This window comes from Rhizophagus irregularis, chromosome 8, assembly GCF_026210795.1.
Source record: "Rhizophagus irregularis chromosome 8, complete sequence".
Classification (NCBI taxonomy): domain Eukaryota; kingdom Fungi; phylum Glomeromycota; class Glomeromycetes; order Glomerales; family Glomeraceae; genus Rhizophagus; species Rhizophagus irregularis.
Window position 1 is genome coordinate 4,169,034 of NC_089436.1, and position 20,161 is coordinate 4,189,194.

At 23.2% G+C, this 20,161-nt stretch overlaps 4 protein-coding genes across 4 annotated transcripts; 3 read left to right on the top strand and 1 right to left on the bottom strand.

Moving 5' to 3' along the window:
* Window positions 1-911: 911 nt before the first annotated feature.
* Window positions 912-2,747, top strand: OCT59_028799 (uncharacterized protein; the record flags this gene model as incomplete). Its single annotated transcript, XM_066147566.1, has 6 exons — window positions 912-989; window positions 1,080-1,466; window positions 1,636-2,437; window positions 2,500-2,523; window positions 2,601-2,636; window positions 2,704-2,747. The coding sequence occupies 6 exons, from the start codon at window positions 912-914 to the stop codon at window positions 2,745-2,747; spliced, it is 1,371 nt and encodes a 456-aa protein (XP_065994264.1).
* An 8,924-nt stretch (window positions 2,748-11,671) lies between these two features.
* OCT59_028800 (uncharacterized protein) lies at window positions 11,672-13,601 on the top strand (the record flags this gene model as incomplete). The annotated part of the gene is made up of 6 exons (XM_066147567.1): window positions 11,672-11,844; window positions 11,935-12,333; window positions 12,506-13,289; window positions 13,361-13,384; window positions 13,463-13,498; window positions 13,558-13,601. Exons 1-6 carry the CDS (start codon window positions 11,761-11,763, stop codon window positions 13,599-13,601), a joined length of 1,371 nt encoding a protein of 456 aa, XP_065994265.1. The 5' UTR covers window positions 11,672-11,760.
* A 1,606-nt stretch (window positions 13,602-15,207) lies between these two features.
* On the bottom strand, window positions 15,208-15,770 carry OCT59_028801 (uncharacterized protein). The gene has a single exon (XM_066147568.1). It carries the CDS (start codon window positions 15,702-15,704, stop codon window positions 15,429-15,431), a length of 276 nt encoding a protein of 91 aa, XP_065994266.1. The 5' UTR covers window positions 15,705-15,770; the 3' UTR covers window positions 15,208-15,428.
* Window positions 15,771-17,139: 1,369 nt separating this feature from the next.
* On the top strand, window positions 17,140-18,823 carry OCT59_028802 (uncharacterized protein). The gene has a single exon (XM_025328801.2). It carries the CDS (start codon window positions 17,194-17,196, stop codon window positions 18,628-18,630), a length of 1,437 nt encoding a protein of 478 aa, XP_025165103.1. The 5' UTR covers window positions 17,140-17,193; the 3' UTR covers window positions 18,631-18,823.
* The last annotated feature ends 1,338 nt before the right edge of the window (window positions 18,824-20,161 follow it).

Below are 20,161 nucleotides of genomic sequence, written 5' to 3' on the forward strand. Positions count from 1 at the left end.
AGAAAATCGGACAAAAAAAATTAATAATAAAAAAAAAATTCAGGATTGGAATGCACACGGATCGATTAGTTTTTGACTATAGCCTATAGGCATGTCACGGGTTTTAAATCTTAATTATATGGCATGTGATTTCAAGTTACACAATCACGGAGACTAATCCATTAAATCCAAACGTCAGACAAATTTTTTTAGAGATAACCGGGAAAAAATTTATTGTTTTTTTTAAATACCTTTTTCTGGTTCTTATAGACCAAAATTTTTAAAAAATTTTTTTCAAACCGAAAAAAAATGAAATTGATTTTTTTTTTCGGATTTTTTTTCAAACTAAAAAAAAGATGATTTTAACTGGTTTCAATTTTTTTAAAAAATATTTTATTTTTCAGTTTCTTAAAGTTGAATTTTTTTTTTATTATTTATTCAATTTTTATTTACTTCTCAATTTTTTTTTTATTATTCATTTTTTCATTGTATTTATTTATTTATAATTAACATTAATATATCTAATTTACCTAAATATTGATTTGTTATATTTGATTTAAACTACATTAATCCTGTTGGCAACGGCAACTAGTTACAACCTAGTTATTAGGCTGAAAATTATTTTTATTTGGTTTCATTCAATCCGATTGTTTATTTGAAAATTTCCTTTTTTTTTATGCCGATCAATAGCGTAACAAAGTATTCTATTTTTATCAATCAGATTAATACTATATGTAGAATTTTTGTATTCAAAATTTTGGATGTTACACATGTTGCACAGGGGCTTATTTGTTGAATAAATTTATCCGAACTCCGTAATTTTAAAAAAAATTTTTTTTTTTTACGTTTCATTTTATTATATTATTAACGTTTATCTTTGAATTTACTAAGTAAATTGTAATCTACACATATACAATCAAAATTAATTTAGTATGGAATTATCAAAAATGAATCCTAAAAAAAATAAAAGAAATTTATGGAAAAAAAGTGTTGATAATGATAAATATCAGGTAAAACAATTCATTTGTCACTTAATAATATAACATTATTGAATTTTTAATTTGAATAATAATGTTTTTTTAAATCATTTATTTTAAAAGTTACATGTTACAATTTCTACTATTGGTTCAACTACTGAATCAGCAGAAGAGATAGTTTATATGGAAGATTTAGAAAAAAGAAAACAAGTATATGGAATATGTGGAGAATGTAATGAACCTGGTACAGGATGGTGTTGGTGTCAACCTTGTAATGCTAAAAGATTTAAGGATAACTTTAAAAATTGGACTAGTGGAAATAAAGATATTGATGAATTTATACAACAATCACAACTTAATGCTGTGTGTTTTAATAAATATCTTGAATGGATACCTTTTGAAAATTTTAAAGATATTACATATATTACCAGAGGTGGATTTGGTAAAATCTATTCAGCAGAATGGCCTGAAGGATATATTTATTCTTGGAATATTGAAAATCAAGAATGGGTAAGGTATAGCAAAAAAGTTGCATTAAAAAGTTTGGATAATTCATCTTGTATAAGTACAGAATTTTTAAATGAGGTAATTAAAATAAGAAATGTAATCTACTTACTTTTATTTTTATTTATGTATTACTTATATTATTAAAAATTTTCACTTTCAATATTTTTATTAGATTAAAACTCATCTTCAGATTTATCTTTTTAATGTTATTCAATGTTATGGAATAACTCAAGATTTAAATACCAAAGATTATATGATGGTTTTAGAATATTGTAAAGATGGAAATTTGAGAAATTACTATCTCAATAATGAATCAGATTATTATTCAAAAATTGAAGAATTACAAGAAATTGCAAGAGGACTTCTAGATATTCATAATGCTGGAAAAGTTCATAAAGATTTTCATTCAGGCAATATATTACATAAAAATTATCCACTTATAAGTGATTTAGGAATGTGCCAACCAGCAAATAATGAAAAGCAATCAGTTAAACAAGAAGGAATTTATGGAGTATTACCTTATATGGCACCAGAAGTTTTACGTGGATATCAATATACAAAAGAATCTGATATTTATTCATTTGGAATAATGATGAATGAATTTATATCTGAAGAAACTCCTTATAATAATATTCCTCATAATCATGCTTTATCTATTAAAATATGTAAAGGACTTAGACCAAATATTTTTAAATATACACCAAAATTACTTGCAGATTTGATTACTAAATGTTGGGATGCTAAAGCAGAAAATAGACCAACTGCTAAAGAATTATATCAAACATTATTTGAATGGCATAATAGTAAAAATAAAGAAGATAATGATACCAAATCTCAAATAAATGAATATGATGATAAAATCGGATTAAACAGAACAGATGAAAAAAGATCTAATAACATTCAAACACATCCACAAGCAATATATACTAGTAGACTTTTAAATTTCAAAAATCTTCCAGAACCAGTAAATTCAGGTAATTTAATCTTTGATAACCAAAAAAAAGTTTACATTACTAATAACTTTATTTTTTAATAGATGCTACTAAAACAACATCAATACGTAAGTAATTATTTGTAACCAATATAATTAATAAATCTTTATATTGTTTTAATACTATATAAATTAATTTATACTAGGTTCAGAATGTTTTGATTGTCAATTAGATGAATTAGGTAAAGATACTACTTATTCTTTGGTTCTTTATTTTGCTAATACTTATTAATTTACTTATTTTTGTAGATCTTAACGAAAGTGATCAAGATGAAGAAAATAATACTGAATGATTTTTTTTTTTGAGAATCAAAAGAATTTAGTTTAATTAAAATTATATTATTAAATTATTTCTTTTATATTAGTTATTATTTATGGTTTTGTATGTAATAGTATTTGGTTTTAGCAAAAATAAATTAAAAATTGGTTAGCTATTGGTGAATATATAGATAGCTATTGGCTGTTAATTTATGTAAATTAGTTTTATTTCTAACTATCTAGTAACTATTTTGATGCAAAAGATTTAACATACAATACATGAAGGTAATGCCAAGTTAAGACGATTCTACCATTCTCAAACATCTCTTTCAATTTGATCAGATAGTGATGTAATTGTGTTCAAGTAACACATTCAATAATGAGATCAATAAAATTATGAGTTTGACATAAATTTATTTTTTTTTGTGATAATGAAAACTTGGATAAAAGTTAAAAGGGCTTTTGTTCAATTTAATTTTTAATTTTATTGAAGTTATAGAAAACTGAAATATAATTTAAATTATAAAAATGAACCTGTAATTTTGCATATTCTCTTTATTAAGCAAATATAAAAATAAATTTATACAATAAAATTAAGGAAATATATACAGTATACTACCGTGATTATTCTACGATACTCCATAACTCCGTTTCTAAGAACGGAAAAAGAAAATTTATAATAGGCTCATTTTATATCTACTACTCTAAAATCAAAGAAAAACTCTACAAGAAAAAATTTTTTGTGCTAAATCGCGTGACTTAAAACTGTTGTAGAGTTATCTCCGAAATTTCAGCCGGAATTTCTGAAATTTGGCCGGCATTATTGAATGCCGATTTTTTTTATATTGACTTGAATTACTGGGAAATTAATACTTTTTCAGTTCTTATAACCGGAAATTTTATTATTTTTCAAATACTTTTTTCTAGTTCTTATAGACCGAAATTTTTAAAAATTTTTTTTTCGGATTTTTTTTCAAACTAAAAAAAAGATGATTTTAATTGGTTTCAATTTTTTTAAAAAATATTTTATTTTTCAGTTTCTTAAAGTTGAATTTTTTTTTTATATTCAATTTTTATTTACTTCTCAATTTATTTATTTTTTTTATTATTCATTTTTTCATTGTATTTATTTATTTATAATTAACATTAATATATCTAATTTACCTAAATATTGATTTGTTATATTTGATTTAAACTACATTAATCCTGTTGGCAACGCAACAAGTTACAACCTAGTTATTAGGCTGAAAATTATTTTTATTTGGTTTCATTCAATCCGATTGTTTATTGAAAATTTCCTTTTTTTCTTTTATGCCGATCAATAGCGTAACAAAGTATTTTTATTTTTATCAACTAGGGTAATTTGGTATTGTTAGTGAGTTATAATATAATTATTGCATTATTCAGTAATTATTTATATATATTTTAAGTAATATAATAGGGTTTATATTAAAAAGTTGATTTGTATTTTGTATATTTATCAAATAATAAATTTTATGGTTTATTTTGAGTTTATTAGTTTTATTAAAGAAATATTATATTTAATGATCAAAATGAATTAATCCTGTAACATGTTAAATGGTAATAATATAAAGATAAATATAAATATAATAGTTTGTATTGATTTTAATAAAATATTAGATATGATGATAATGTTAAGTATACGTCAAGGTTGCATGGGATGATCTCCCTCCTGAATATTATCGAAAATTAATTGATAGTATGCCTCAGAGGGTCAATGCTGTTATTTTCGCGAATGGATATAGAATTAATTATTAAATTTTTGTAAAATTCAATAAAGGAAGGCGTAATGAACATGTTAAATTTTTATTTTCATTTTATAAAACATATAAAAATTTTCTAATTTTGAAAAGTGGCCGGATCATTTAGGCCACCATCTGTATGTAACATGATCTGTCCATGTTATTTGATTGGCGGTCGGGTCATATTATACACAATTCTTTATTGCTAATATAATTTTCCGGTTAATGAAATTTTAATCACTTTTTTTACAAAAAAACTTAGTTTGTATTAATAATAATTTTTCTATTCCCATCCTCTTGGAATGAATGATGCAGCTATCCAGTTATTTTCAGTTTTTGTAATTACAAATTTTTTTTAAATGAATATTATTCCTTTTTCAGTCAAAGCCAATTTTTTTTCCATCATTGTAATTCTTTTATTTATTTAGTGTTTTTAATAATTTTTTTATCACTATAAAAATTTGTTTTTAAATTTTCTATTAATAAAATAGTGGCAAAAAAAAAAATAATAAAAATTGATATGAAAATATAGAAACATAATATGGACGAAATTATATTTATTTTGTAAAAGATATTTTGCGATGTGATTTTAACATGATTTATATAAAGAAAAAAACTCCATTAATCCATTTATATTTTGAAACAATAAAATGATATATCTTTTTTTTATACTGTATATTCATACTGTATGCTTATAAAAAAATAAAATCTCCATATTTTTTAATATTCCACATTTTAAAGTACTTAATTAAATTCATATATTTATTATTAAATTCAAATAATAGAATAGCATCTGTTTTTTAATACTAATATATTTCATTAATTTATAATGTTTTATACATTGCATTTATTTATTAAGTTTCATTTATTCACATTTATTGTTAACCTTTTGTATACATGCAATTTACTTTATATATACTGCCTATTATCAGAATAAGTATGTTAATTATGTAATCATTTATGAACTTAATAAATAAACGCGTTAAAAAAAGAATCAGAATAAGTAAAAATTGGCAAAAAATCAGATAGCCAGTTTTTGGCTACATCTGTCCAATTTGTGACTTTTACAGCCGATTTCATAGATCGTTAGTGTATTACCAATATAAAAATGTAGATTCCATAATCCATATACAATTTTTTTGTATGGTAAAAAATAAAGAAAAATTTATATTGTAATATTAAATTTAATTTTAAATAATAATGCTTTATTAAGTAATATTAAATAAAAATTTAAATTTTAAAAATACATTAAAGAATGTAAATTTATTTGCAATTCAGTATAGTATGATCATAAAAAATATAAATTACTCCACTGCATTTTCATGAAAATTGGATTTTGACTGCTAAACAACTTTTAATTAATAAAAGAAGTCGATTTCCTTTGACCAAAATGTTCAAAATACGTTCTGAAGTGACAAAACAGAAAAAATAAAATTCATGAATGAGTACCGTTGTGAAAAACGTGAATAACCCTTCAAGTATTAACTGTACCTTCATGAAAATTAATATCCAAGCAGATTATGACCCACTGAAAAACTTTCAATTAATATAAGAAGTCAATTTACTTTGACTAAAATGCTCAAAATACGCTCTGAAGTGACAAAACGGAAAAAATAAAATTCGTGAATGAGTATCGTTGTGAAAAACGTGAATAACCCTTCAAGTATTAACTGTACCTTCATGAAAACTAATATTCAAACAGATTATAACTCGCTGAACAACTTTCAATTAATATAATAAGTTGATTTACTTTGACTAAAGTGCCTAAAATACGCTCTGAAGTGACAAAACAGAAAAAATAAAATTCGTGAATGAGTACCGTTGTGAAAAACGTGAATAACCCTTCAAGTATTAACTGTACCTTCATGAAAATTAATATCCAGGTAGATTATGACCCGCTGAACAACTTTCAATTAATATAAGAAGTCGATTTACATTGACTAAAGTGCTCAAAATACGCTCTGAAGTGACAAAACGGAAAAAATAAAATTCGTGAATGAGTACCGTTGTGACAAACGTGAATAACTCATCCAGTATTAACTGTACCTTCTTGAAAATTAATATCCAAGTAGATTATCACCTGCTGAACAATATTCAATTAATATAAGAAGTCGATTTACTTTGACTAAACTGCCCAAAATACGCTCTGAAGGTAAAATAAATTTGTAACTTAGTACTATCATGTAAAAATGTAAATAACTCCAAAAATATTAACTGTGCTTTCATGTAGATTAATATCTTAACAGCTTCAAACTTGCTGAACTACTTTTAATTAAAGAGCAAGATTTACTTTGACCAAAATGCTCAAACCATAATTTGAAATATGTGTAAACAAACTATAATATTTGTTTATATTTAAATTCTGAGTTATTTAATTTAAATATGTTTGTGTTTATATTTAAGGAAAAAAAATAAAATTTTACTTCTATTTTATTAGGTTTTTGTAAATGAAAAGACAAAAAAATAATCAGCTGAAAAAATAAAAAAATTCTTTGTTAATAACCGTAATACATGATCACATGTTGCAATATTAAAATCGGAAATCCTATATTTAAATTGGTAATACGTATTACATATATGACCGATAGGCCAAATTATATCTCCTGCTATTACAATTGTAAAATAATATTAAAATTATGAATAAATTAAAAGTTTTTCTAATTTGAAAAATGCAAATCTTTCTGAATTACTCAAATTTTCAAATCTGTTTATTATAGTATAATCAATAGTTAATTTTCACTGCAAAATCTCCTAGGAATGGATAAATAAATACATATAAATTTACTACCCAGTAAGGTTTTTTTGGATGGTTCTAACCTCTACTTATTATTTATTTTATTTTTTTTTATTTTTTTTATAGAGAGAAATTGTCATAATACATGTATTATTTTAAAATTAACATTTTAAAAATTAAATTGAAAAACTATAATTTATTAATTAACAATAAAATGTTTTTTGTTAAAATTATTTAAAAATTTTTTAAATTATAGCGAAAATGCTACAACAGTAAATAATATTATAATAGCGAAATTGATCAGCAAACAAATGAAAACATGCAAATATTGAATGATGTCTCAATTTAACAGGTATTTTCAGTGGCACAGGAAGAGTTTTTGCGAAAAGTTGGCATTAGAAGTTTTTTTCATTGTCATTGTCATTGTCATTGACATTGACATTGACATTGACATTGACATTGTCATTGTCATTGTCATTGTCACTGACATTGACATTGTCATTGTCATTTACATAAAGTTATATAAGATTAATTTGAGAGTTTTTTACCAAAAAGGAAATTTTTTTATAAAAAGAGAAATGATTTTCAATTTCGAGGCAATTCAGCAGGTGTTTTAATAACAAATTGAGAAATGATTTCCATAGAAAATCTCGTGACAAAATTTATAATAAATTTAAAAATAAATGATCAACAAATGATCAACAAAATTGTTACTAGTTTTATAAAAAACGCCCAATAATATCTTTTTATTGTTTTAACACCCCAGCCAAATGATCGACATAGTTTCTAAGCTAAGTGGGCGTGCACTACATCCTAGCTTATAAACTGCCCATGGGCCAGATTAGCCCACGAGATCTGATTGGTCCAAACAACTTACCAACATTTAATTACAAATAAGGCAATTTTATAACTTTTGACCGGATATTTACTTATAAACTCATGGTTAAGGATTGCATTAATGTACATTTTGTACCACCTTGTAACTATAAAAAAGGCAAAAAAATTTTCAAGGTTACACATTAATTTGGCCAGAATTAAGATAATTTCGCCCAGCAAAATTTGGCCGGAATTATAAAACGGACATAAATGTCCATTTGCAAATTTGGCCAGAATTATAAAAATGGACATAATTTGGCCGGAATTATAAAAACGGACATTAATGTCCATTTTTGTAAATTTGGTCAGCATTATAAATGCAAATATTATAAATTGCATCAATTTATCATAATCCAGTAATCATAGAAAAAATAAATTATAACTTGTTAGCTTTGTCTCATCAAGACATGTTAAATTGTTAAATTGTGGTTTCTATCATCAATAGATGGAAAGTTATTGGCATTTGGAAATATTTAAGAATTCAAAAAAATTCTTTTCAAACAATGTAAATATCTTATTATTTATTAATCCTAAAGGTATAAAACTCCTACCATTTAATACATCTCAATACAATCCAACAAGCTGTGTATTATTTTTTTACAATTACTTGATGACAAGTTAATGCAATTTAACTTTTAGCAATTTGGTATATTTTAACCAAAAAAAAATTTTTTTATTGTAAATTTAAGTTATTTAACATTTAAAAAATGATTTTTTGTTTTTATTTTTCACTATTAAATACAAATTATTTCAAAAATGCAGAAAATTAAATCTTTTAATTATTATTTAAAAATTATGCTATTAAATAAAACATTAATTTTTTTGTTTTTTATTTACTTTTTTACTATTAGATCTAAAAATTGTCAGAAATTTAAATCCTTCAATTATTAATACATTACATATTTATGGAAGTTAAATAAACATACTTATTTAATGTAATTTAGCAATTAACATTGATTAATTTTGATTTTATTAATTTTTTTTTATTTGATGATTTTGATCTAAATTATTTCAAAAATTAATAGAAAATTAAATGATTTGGCTCTTTTAATTATTAATACATTACATATTTATGGAAGTTAAATAAATATACTTATTTATTAATCTATTTAATGTAATTTAGCAATTAACATTTTATTTTAATTTTATTTATTTTTTTATTGATCCAAATTATTTAAAATTAATAGAAAATTAAATGATTTATTTGGCTCTTTTAATTATTAATATATTATATATTTATAGAAGTTAAATAAACATACTTATTTAATCTATTTAATGTAATTTAGCAATTAACATTGATTTTATTTTAATTTTATTTTATTTTTTTATTTGATCTAAATTATTTAAAATTTGATAGAAAATTAAAGGATTTGATTCTTAATTATTAGTACATGGAATCTAAGAAGATTAATTTCAAAAAAAATGGTTATATATTTATGGAAGTTAGATAAACATACCTATTTAATAATGGAATTTAATATTTAAAATTATTTTATTAATATAAAACTTAATTTTTGTTTTGTTTTTTATTTACAGTATTTTTTTATTTTTTTATTTTTATTTTTTTTATTAGATACAAATTATTTTAAATATTGTTAGAAATAGGATCAACAAAATCATTTATTAAAAAAATTTGGATTTGCAAATATTGCAGTAAATGTTTATCAGTACATTTCGCAAATCCAAATTTTTTTTAATGAATGATTTTGTTGATCCAATTTCTAACAATATTTAAAATAATTTGTATCTAATAAAAAATAAATAAAAAGAAAAAAAGAAAAAAATACTGTAAATAAAAACAAAACAAAAATTAAGTTTTATATTAATAAAATAATTTAAATATTAAATTCCATTAAATAGATATGTTTATTCAACTTCTATAGATATAATAATATACTAATAATTAAAAGAATCAAATCATTTAATTTTCTAATAATATTTAAAATAAATTATATCTAATTAAAAAAAAGAATAAAACTAAAATAAAATCAATGGCCTATTAATAAAATAATTTTTCAATTGCTAAATTGCATATATAATGTACTAATAATTAAAAAATCTAATTTTTTGACAATTTTTAAAATAATTTGTATCTAATAATAAAAAAAATATTTTAATTAATAAAATAATTTTAAATACCAAATTACATTAAATACCAATATGTTTATGTAACTTTCACATATATTTAATTTACTACTAAATACTAGATAGGTATATTTATATATGTAACTTCCACATATATTTAATATACTAATAATTGAAAGATCTAATTTTTTGGCAATTTTAAAAATAAAAAAACCAAAAGTCAATATTTTTTCAATAAACCAATTTTTTAAATGCCAAATAACATTAAATAAATAGTATATTTATTATCTACAAAGATAGTATATAATGAATTGGATAATTAAATAATTTATTTATATATTCTTAATGTAATATATATATATTATATTAAAGTAAACTTCTATAAATAGCATGTGATGTATTATTTTATAACAATTAGAATAATAAATTAAATTATTAATTAATTATATCAATTATAAATTTTTGTAAATTTTCTTTATAAAATTTTCGTATAATATTTATAAAACACAATGTTCATATAACTTTTATATATTAAATAAATAATAAAACAATATCTAGTATTCTGATTTAAAAAAAAACAAATGTCTATTATCTGATTAAATATTTACATTAAATTGCTGAAAGCTAAACTGCTTTAGCTTGAAATCAAGTAATTACAAATAGAAAGATAAAATATATATAGCTTGTTGGATTGTTTTTTTGAGATATTTTAAATGGTAGCAGTTTTATACCTTTAGGATTAATAAATAAATAATAAAATATTAACATTTTCTTGAAATAATTTTTTATATTTTTAAATATTTATAAATGCTAATAACTTTTATTTATTGATAATAGAAATTCCACTATTTAGCATATTTTGATGAGACAAAGACAACAAAATATAATTTATTTATTTATGATTACTGAATAATTAGTTAAAATATTTACATTCATAATGCTGGCCAAATTTACAAAAACGGACATAAATGTCCGTTTTTATAATTCCGGCCAAATTTATATCCGTTTTTATAATTCTGGCCAAATTTGCAAACGGACATAAATGTCCGTTTTATAATTCCGGCCAAATTTTGCTGGGCGAAATTATCTTAATTCCGGCCAAATTAATGTGTAACCTTGAAAAAAATTTTGCCTTTTTTATAGTTACAAGGTGGTACAAAATGTACATTAATGCAATCCTTGACCATGAGTTTATAAGTAAATATCCGGTCAAAAGTTATAAAATTGCCTTATTTGTAATTAAATGTTGGTAAGTTGTTTGGACCAATCAGATCTCGTGGGCTAATCTGGCCCATGGGCAGTTTATAAGCTAGGATGTAGTGCACGCCCACTTAGCTTAGAAACTATGCCGATCATTTGGCTGGGGTGTGTTTTAATCAGATTAATACTATATGTAGAATTTTTGTATTCAAAATTTTGGATGTTACACATGTTGCACAAAGGCTTATTTGTTGAATAAATTTATCCGAACTCCGTAATTTTAAAAAAAAATTTTTTTTTTACGTTTCATTTTATTATATTGTTAACGTTTATCTTTGAATTTACTAAGTAAATTGTAATCTACATATACACAATCCAAATTAATTTAGTATGGGTATGAAAATATCAAAAATGAATCCTAAAAAAAATAAAAGAAATTTATGGAAAAAAAGTGTTGATAATGATAAATATCAGGTAAAACAATTCATTTTGTCACTTAATAATATAACATTATTGAATTTTTAATTTGAATAATAATGTTTTTTTAAATCATTTATTTAAAAGTTACATGTTACAATTTCTACTATTGGTTCAACTACTGAATCAGCAGAAGAGATAGATGATAAAATAGTTTATATGGAAGATTTAAAAAAAAGAAAACAAGCATATGGAATATGTGGAGAATGTAATGAACCTGGCACAGGACTAAAATGGTGTCAACCTTGTAATGCTAAAAGATTTAAGGATAACTTTAAAAATTGGACTAGTGGAAATAAAGATATTGATGAATTTATACAGCAATCACAACTTAATGCTGTGCATTATATGAAATATCTTGAATGGATACCTTTTGAAAATTTTAAAAATATTACTTATATTACCAGAGGTGGATTTGGTAAAATCTATTCAGCAGAATGGCCTGAAGGATGTATTACATATTGGAATATTGAAAATCAAGAATGGGTAAGGTATAGCAAAAAAGTTGCATTAAAAAGTTTGGATAATTCATCTTGTATAAGTACAGAATTTTTAAATGAGGTAATTAAAATAAGAAATGTAATCTACTTACTTTTATTTTTATTTATGTATTAGTACTTATATTATTAAAATTTTCCACTTTCAATATTTTCATTAGATTAAAACTCATCTTCAGATTTATCTTTATAATGTTATTCAATGTTATGGAATAACTCAAGATCCAAATACCAAAGATTATATGATGGTTTTAGAATATTGTGAAGATGGAAATTTGAGAAATTACTATCTCAATAATGAATCAGATTATTATTCAAAAATTAATGAATTACAAGAAATTGCAAGAGGACTTCTAGACATTCATAATTCTGGAAAAGTTCATAAAGATTTTCATTCAGGGAATATATTACTTGGTACTTTTACACTTATAAGTGATTTAGGAATGTGCCAACCAGCAAATAATGAAAAGCAATCAGTTAAACAAGAAGGAATTTATGGAGTATTACCTTATATGGCACCAGAAGTTTTACGTGGATATCAATATACAAAAGCATCTGATATTTATTCATTTGGAATAATGATGAATGAATTTATATCTGAAGAAACTCCTTATAATAATATTCCTCATAATCATGCTTTATCTATTAAAATATGTAAAGGACTTAGACCAAATATTTTTAAATATACACCAAAATTACATGCAGATTTGATTACTAAATGTTGGGATGCTAAAGCAGAAAATAGACCAACTGCTAAGGAATTGTATCAAGAACTTGAGGTTAATTTTTTTTATGAAGATTCCTCTCAGAGAAAGGAATATAACGATAAGATCAAATTAAACAGAACAAGTGAAAAAAGATCTAGCAACATTCAAACACATCCACAAGCAATCTATACTAGTAGACTTTTAAATTTCAAAAATCTTCCTGAACCAGTAAATTCAGGTAATTTAATCTAACTTTACTTTGGTAACCAAAAAAAAGTTTACATTACTAATAACTTTATTTTTTAATAGATGCTACTAAAACATCATCATTACGTAAGTAATTATTTGTAACAAATATAGTTAATAAATAAATCTTTATATTGTTTTAATATTATGTTAATTAATTTATAGGTTCAGAATGTTTTGATTGTCAATTAGACGAATTAGGTAAAGATATTTATTCTTTAATCCTTTATTTCGCTAATACTTATTAACTTATTTTGTAGATCTTAACGAAAGTGATCAAGATGAAGAAAATAATACTGAATGATTTTTTTTTATGAGAATCAAAGAATTTAGTTTAATTAAAATTATATTATTAATTATTTCTTTTATATTACTAGCTATTATTTAAGGGTTTTGTATGTAATATTTTGGTTTAGCGTTAATAAAAATAAATTATAAATTGATTATCTATTGATTGTTTATTTATGTAAATTAATGTTATTTTTAAACTATCCATAATATTAATAGTAACTTTATTTTTGGCGTAAAGGATTTAAACATACAGTATATAATGTAATGTCAAATTAAATTATCAATTATTGAATAAATTTATCATTGGTTTTATTATAAACGAAAAATAATTTTGTTATTTATACAAAAATATTTTAAAATATTTTAATTATCGAATTATAAAACGAAAAATTATACTAAATCGCTTGAAATATTTTTTTTGCAAATTATCCTGAAAAATAATGGAAAAACTGAACGAAAATGCAAATAAAAGGATTATTAAATTAAACAAGGATCAAAAATGAAACAAATCAAAATAATAAGAAAGATAAAGGATCAAATGATGAAGTTGAATCGACAAAAAAGGGAAACTAAGTGAAAATACAACTGAAATAAAAATTCAAGCACAAAGTATAAAACGAATATACAGCAAGACGTAAGTCTAATAAGTTATAATAAGCGATTCGATCCTGATCAATATATTGATTGTTTCATGTTATCTTGTTCACTGATAAAATTATTGGTGAAATAAATGATTTTTGATGTGTCAAACATGATCCGACAATTTTAGTATCGTACCAGACTTAAGTAATCATCCGCAGGAAAGTAAATATATGTCGTAATACATGTGAGCAACAGACATTAGAACATGAGTCATAGCCATACAGTGACAATCTTCATGTGTCTTGGCAAGTATTTCCGCAGCAAGCGCAACTTAATAATACTGATTAGTCCATAGGAGAATATAATATTAGACAAGTTATAACTCATTTCATAATCTCAAGTGACTCAATGACACCACATTATTTATATAATTCAATATTATTTTTTCGATGAAAAAAAAAAATTGGTTAAACTTGCAGTCAAACCTCTCATAGGCGCGTGTGTTCTTTGTTTCATGTAATCAATCGAACCGCCTGTTGAAATAATTTTTGTAGAAAATTCGTGTTACACGTTCGTTAGTAATGCAAATATTAACATCGTAACCAGGACTCGAATGCAATAATAATTTTTTTTGAAACGATGACATATCGATATAGTTATCTCGGACATTTTGGGATATATTAGGACTTTTTTTTTTTTTGGTTTGCGTCTTAAAAGTTCTTTTATTTTTTTTAATTAATTTCAAAAAAAAAAAGATTAGATCCCGGTACAATAATAATTTGTCCAAAACAAAAAGAAAAAAAATTAAACTGTCATAATTTTGCGCGTATAATCCGTATTATCTCATCAAACTATTTACCGATCAATATAAATATAATAATTCTGTGGATTTAACGATTTTAACGCGTCTATAGTGTTGTCGATCGAATACACAAACCACATGACTAATTGATCTTGAATTAAGTTACACACTGAAATTAGGGTTGGACAATTGGACATGTTGAAATTACCGTAATATCACACTTTTGATTAATATATGCACAGTTAAAAAAATTTCGTTTCGATCAATATTTATTAAAAATTTTATTAAAACTAGAACATCAGTTGGTATAGCATATTCTAAATAAACTACAAAAATCTTCTTAAAATCCCAAAAATTCATAAACTTTCACGTAAAAACTATACTATTGAAATAAAAATTACGTGGTGTTATTATACTTATATAAAATCGCTAACCCAACTATTATTTTTATAAAATTTATTGCTTCATTTCTTCTTTGACAGGTTGTGCTGGTTCGTCTTTCATTTGTTCATCACTATTTTTTACTTCCTGATTACCGGTTAATTTATTTACACCTTCCGATACCGCTCCAACGGTAGCCTCAGTTAATTTTTCCGTCGGCGCTTCCTGTTTTGTATTATAAGCTTGATTTTCTCCTCCTTTCTTAACCTGGGGCTCGGTACAAGGACCATATCCTCCTTGATTGCCAATATTACCATAACTCAATTCAGGATATAAATTTTGGTTTTCCATCTCTGAAAGTATTTTTGTTTAGGATTATATTTGCGTTTGTTTTAAATTTTTATTATATTTGATGTTTTGGTTTCGTTTTGAAATTAATTCAGACTAATTTTTTGAAGATTTTTGGGGTGTATATATATGTAAAATTATATTGGTAATCTCATCATATTTTGTCATCACCAAATAATAAATTACATCAAGAGATAAAGAAGTTTAGCGATTAACGCCATTTTTATGATAAGATTATACGTATGTGGAGTTATTTTAACACGCGAAAGAGAAAAGATTGAATAAAATATTCATCATCGCCTAACTAAAATTTATCAAAACTTGGTTAAAAAAAGATGTATATGAAAAATAAGTTGATAATAATTTTCAGCCATAATATGATACCAAGTAAAAATGATTAAAATTTTTCATGTGCGTGTAAACGCGGAAACGCCACGAAAAGTAATCAATAAATTTTTTATTCCCAGATGAATTTAATCAGAACACTAGAACACTATCGGTAATCCATTTTTCAAGAATGGTATGTATAAATTCCTGACCAAATAATGACATACTCACTTTCATCTTAAAATTAATATACCACGCTTTCTTCTATTAAAAAATCCTTATCGCTTTTTACGGTTAGCTTTTTACTTCTAATATCATTGTTTCTTTTAAAATTTCGGAAATATTACAATCATTGGTATATTTACTACTATTAGTTGGATTTCTTAAAAATGATGTTAAAAAAAGATTTCTTTTAAATAATAGCATAAAAATCAATCAAGGGATTCGAGGATTGCGAAAAAAAAAATTAACGTAAACATGTAAAAAATTTAGTTATAATAAATTTAAACCTTTATTAGGCAAATCAAATTGCCATTCAAATTATGCTCGCCGCCATATCCAATTCTCATTGGTGTGACAATAGCAGTTCACGAATATTGTTTGAACGTGTCGTGAGAGGCGTGCTTTGTCAACGTCATCGCTGTACTTTTTACATTAAATAAAGTATAGTAGTCAAATCGCCAAAAACTGAGACTGGCCATGACATAAGTGTGGCTTATATTATTAATAATTAAGTTTAAGATTTACGATCCCTTTTGTTGGAAGTCATCAAAATATGACTTATTGCTAATTTCTTTTCTTATATAATATGATAAATTTACAAAAAATTAATAACTCTATTGTATGAGCGATTATAGGCGCAGAGCGCAGTAATAAACATTGCTTATCTAAATAATTGACTTTTTTTTTCATAAGATTTTTGCTAAGCCGCAAATTAATTAACTAAAATAATTATAGTGTACCAAATTAAATATTCGTTTAGTTTAGTGAATGATCTACATCAATTTACATGACTAATCCTAATAATCAGCCGGAAAATACTTATCCAATTTTGTATAACAAAAGATTGTACACCAAAAAAAATTAACAAAATTTTTCCATGATTTTTTATTAATTTTTTTCCCTTACCAAATTTTTTTTTTAAAAAGAAATACGGGAAAAAAAAATGGAAAAACTTAATTTAGATTGTTTCGTAATAATTTTTAATGAATTACGAGATAAAAAATCCTTACATTCATGTTTATTGGTTAATAAAGAATGGTGTCATTTAATAGTACCAATTTTATGGAAGAATTTTTTTTATTATGAAGAAATTGAAGAAGATAAAACAATTTTTTATAATACAATACTTTCTTTATTATCATCATCAACAAAACAAATTTTAAATGATAATGATATAAAATTACCTTTAACAAAATTTTTAAAACCTCCATTATTTAATTATATTAGTTTTTGTAAATTTCCAAAATATGATATCGTAAATGGTATTATAAGTATGATATTAAAGAATAATAATAATCATGATAAAAGATATCTTTTAGAACAAGAAATTTATAAATCATTTATTATTCAATGTAAAAATATTAAAGAATTATATTGGAAAACTTCTCAACCTTTACCATTATTTCCTGGAGCTTCAACTTGTTTTTCTCAATTACATAAATTAAATATTAATCTTGATTATGTAAATTCCAATTCACTTCAAGAGATGGCAAAATATTGTAAAAGTTTAAATGAATTATCTGTTAGAAATCCTAAAGATTCCACAGGATTAATTTCTTTAATTGATGCACAAAAAAATTTAAAAGAAATATTTCTTTATTCTATTAAATTTAGGGAAAGAACTTATGAAAAATTAAGTAATACATTATCGAGAAAAGTTAATCTTCTTAAATTAGAATTATCTAATATTATTATTATACCACCTTCATTCTTAAAATCATTAATTAATTTAACAACTATTTATATATTTTTTAATGAAGTTGATGAACAAGATGATGATATTAAAAAAATTAAAGAATTTCAAAGATGTCTCGCAATTTCAGAATTTCCAAATCTTCAATTTCTTAGTATTTATTGGTTATTAAGTTTTAAAGAATTGGCGAAATTAATTGAAAAAACAAATGAAAATCTTTTACATCTTGATATTTATAATACTCATAGAAATGTTAAAAATACTGGAATGTTAATTATATCAATTGCAAATAATTGTCCAAAGATTAAAACTTTACGTACTTATATTGAACCTAAAGATTTTATTTATGTAAAATCATTATTATTAAATTGTAAATATTTAGAAGTAGTAAAATTTGATAGTTTATACGCTTTTATTAATTTAAATGATAATATATTAGGTGATGAATTATTGAATATTTTGGCTGAATTTTCTCCAAAATTTTTAACTAATATAACAATTAGTGCAATTTGGAAATATTCTATTGATGGTTTTATACGACTTTTTGAAAGTTATAAAGAACGTAATTTACGACATTTTAATTTATGTAAAAATTATGATTATGATATAACTGAGGATCATAAAGTAATTATTAAAAAATATATTGATGAAGGTATTATAAGAAATTCAACTTGTACTTTTTATTAAGTATATTAATATGGGGAGTTACTACGAAAGTCATGTGGCGTTAAACCATCGTACGATATTATTAGATTATTTATTACCTTTTTTATAGTTATAGAAATTTGTACGATTTATTTTAAATTTTTACTCGATATTTAATATCTGTATAAATTGTTGAATTTCTAATAAAGAATTGAAAACTTGCTTGAAAATAAGAAATTCAAAATGCCATTATTCTGAAGTGTCTTACCCGTTCGCCTATATAAGTATTATAAATATCATAAATTATTTTCCTAGATTGTAAATTATGAAAATTCACGCAAATTTATTTATCATTACTAAAAATTAATAAATTATTGTAAAGGTACAAAATATCAATAATGTTTCAACGTTTACGTAAAGAAAATTGTACTATTGTTATGTATGTAAAGTTACAAAAAAAATAAAGGGTCTCAAAATCCAAATGCTCATATCAACAAATGAACTACACGATTCGAGATGGACCGTTAGCAATTCTTACGCTCAGGCTCTTGGTATTCTCATAGATCCACATATAATTTTGAATTTATATTACGAAAGAACTTTTTCCGTTTTCATATTGGTAGATGGTCGCTTATGTAAGCTTTGTATCAGTTTTTTAAGTTTTTTAAATTCTACTTTACGTACTTGTTTTATTTTGTACGTGTAGCTTGTACTTGGCGTGAGTTCTACTATAAAAATAACAAGCGTTGATATAAATAATATAGTTGGAAATGTTATTATTTAATTATCAGTCCGTGAACGAATGAAATAAAGATGTGAAAATTAATAATTTTACTGATTCAATTTCGTCGAATTTATGATACTGTACAATTCAAAAATTGAAATATTGCTAGTCGTATAATATTAATCATAAATTTGGTACCGCTGTTACACACCAAGTTCTAATAACTAAAAAACATGAATAAAGAGATTTTTTATTATTTATAATACTTCAAATATTAGGATAAGCACATCTTCGTTGAACCGCAGCATTTTTTTTTTCCTTAACAGATAACTTTTTTTTTTAAAAAAAACGAGTATTTATATTTGATTGACCAAATCATCAATAGATAGTTTGCTAAAATATTGTGAATGAACTAATTGAAATTTACCTGTGAAACTCGTAAAAATTTGGGTTAAAAATTTTATATAGTTTGCATATATACCTTATGGTTCGTACTACTTTATAAGATAATATTCCATTAACCGATTTAGGAAATAAAGACTTCAAGTGGCAGGATTCTTAACACTTCGAAAAAATTGGAAAAAATTAATTTCGCTTTATTGAGCTAATAACTTGTAGAATAATTGTGAACATACGCAATAAACGAAGAAAATATCGGAAACTCAAGAAAAAAAAACACAATTTCTTTACAAAACGATGTCCAAAGGAGATTGTTCAATATGAAGTAATACCAATCATAATAATGAATCTAAATAAATTCCTTTCTGACCATGAGGTAAATTATTTTCAATATAAAATTTCCAATTAGTGAATTAGATCATATATTTATTATTTTTGTCCTTTTTGTAT

Coding starts and splice junctions, on each gene's coding strand:
- OCT59_028801 (XM_066147568.1), bottom strand. CDS start 15,704: ATGGAAAACCAAAATTTATATCCTGAATTGAGTTATGGTAATATTGGC.
- OCT59_028802 (XM_025328801.2), top strand. CDS start 17,194: ATGGAAAAACTTAATTTAGATTGTTTCGTAATAATTTTTAATGAATTA.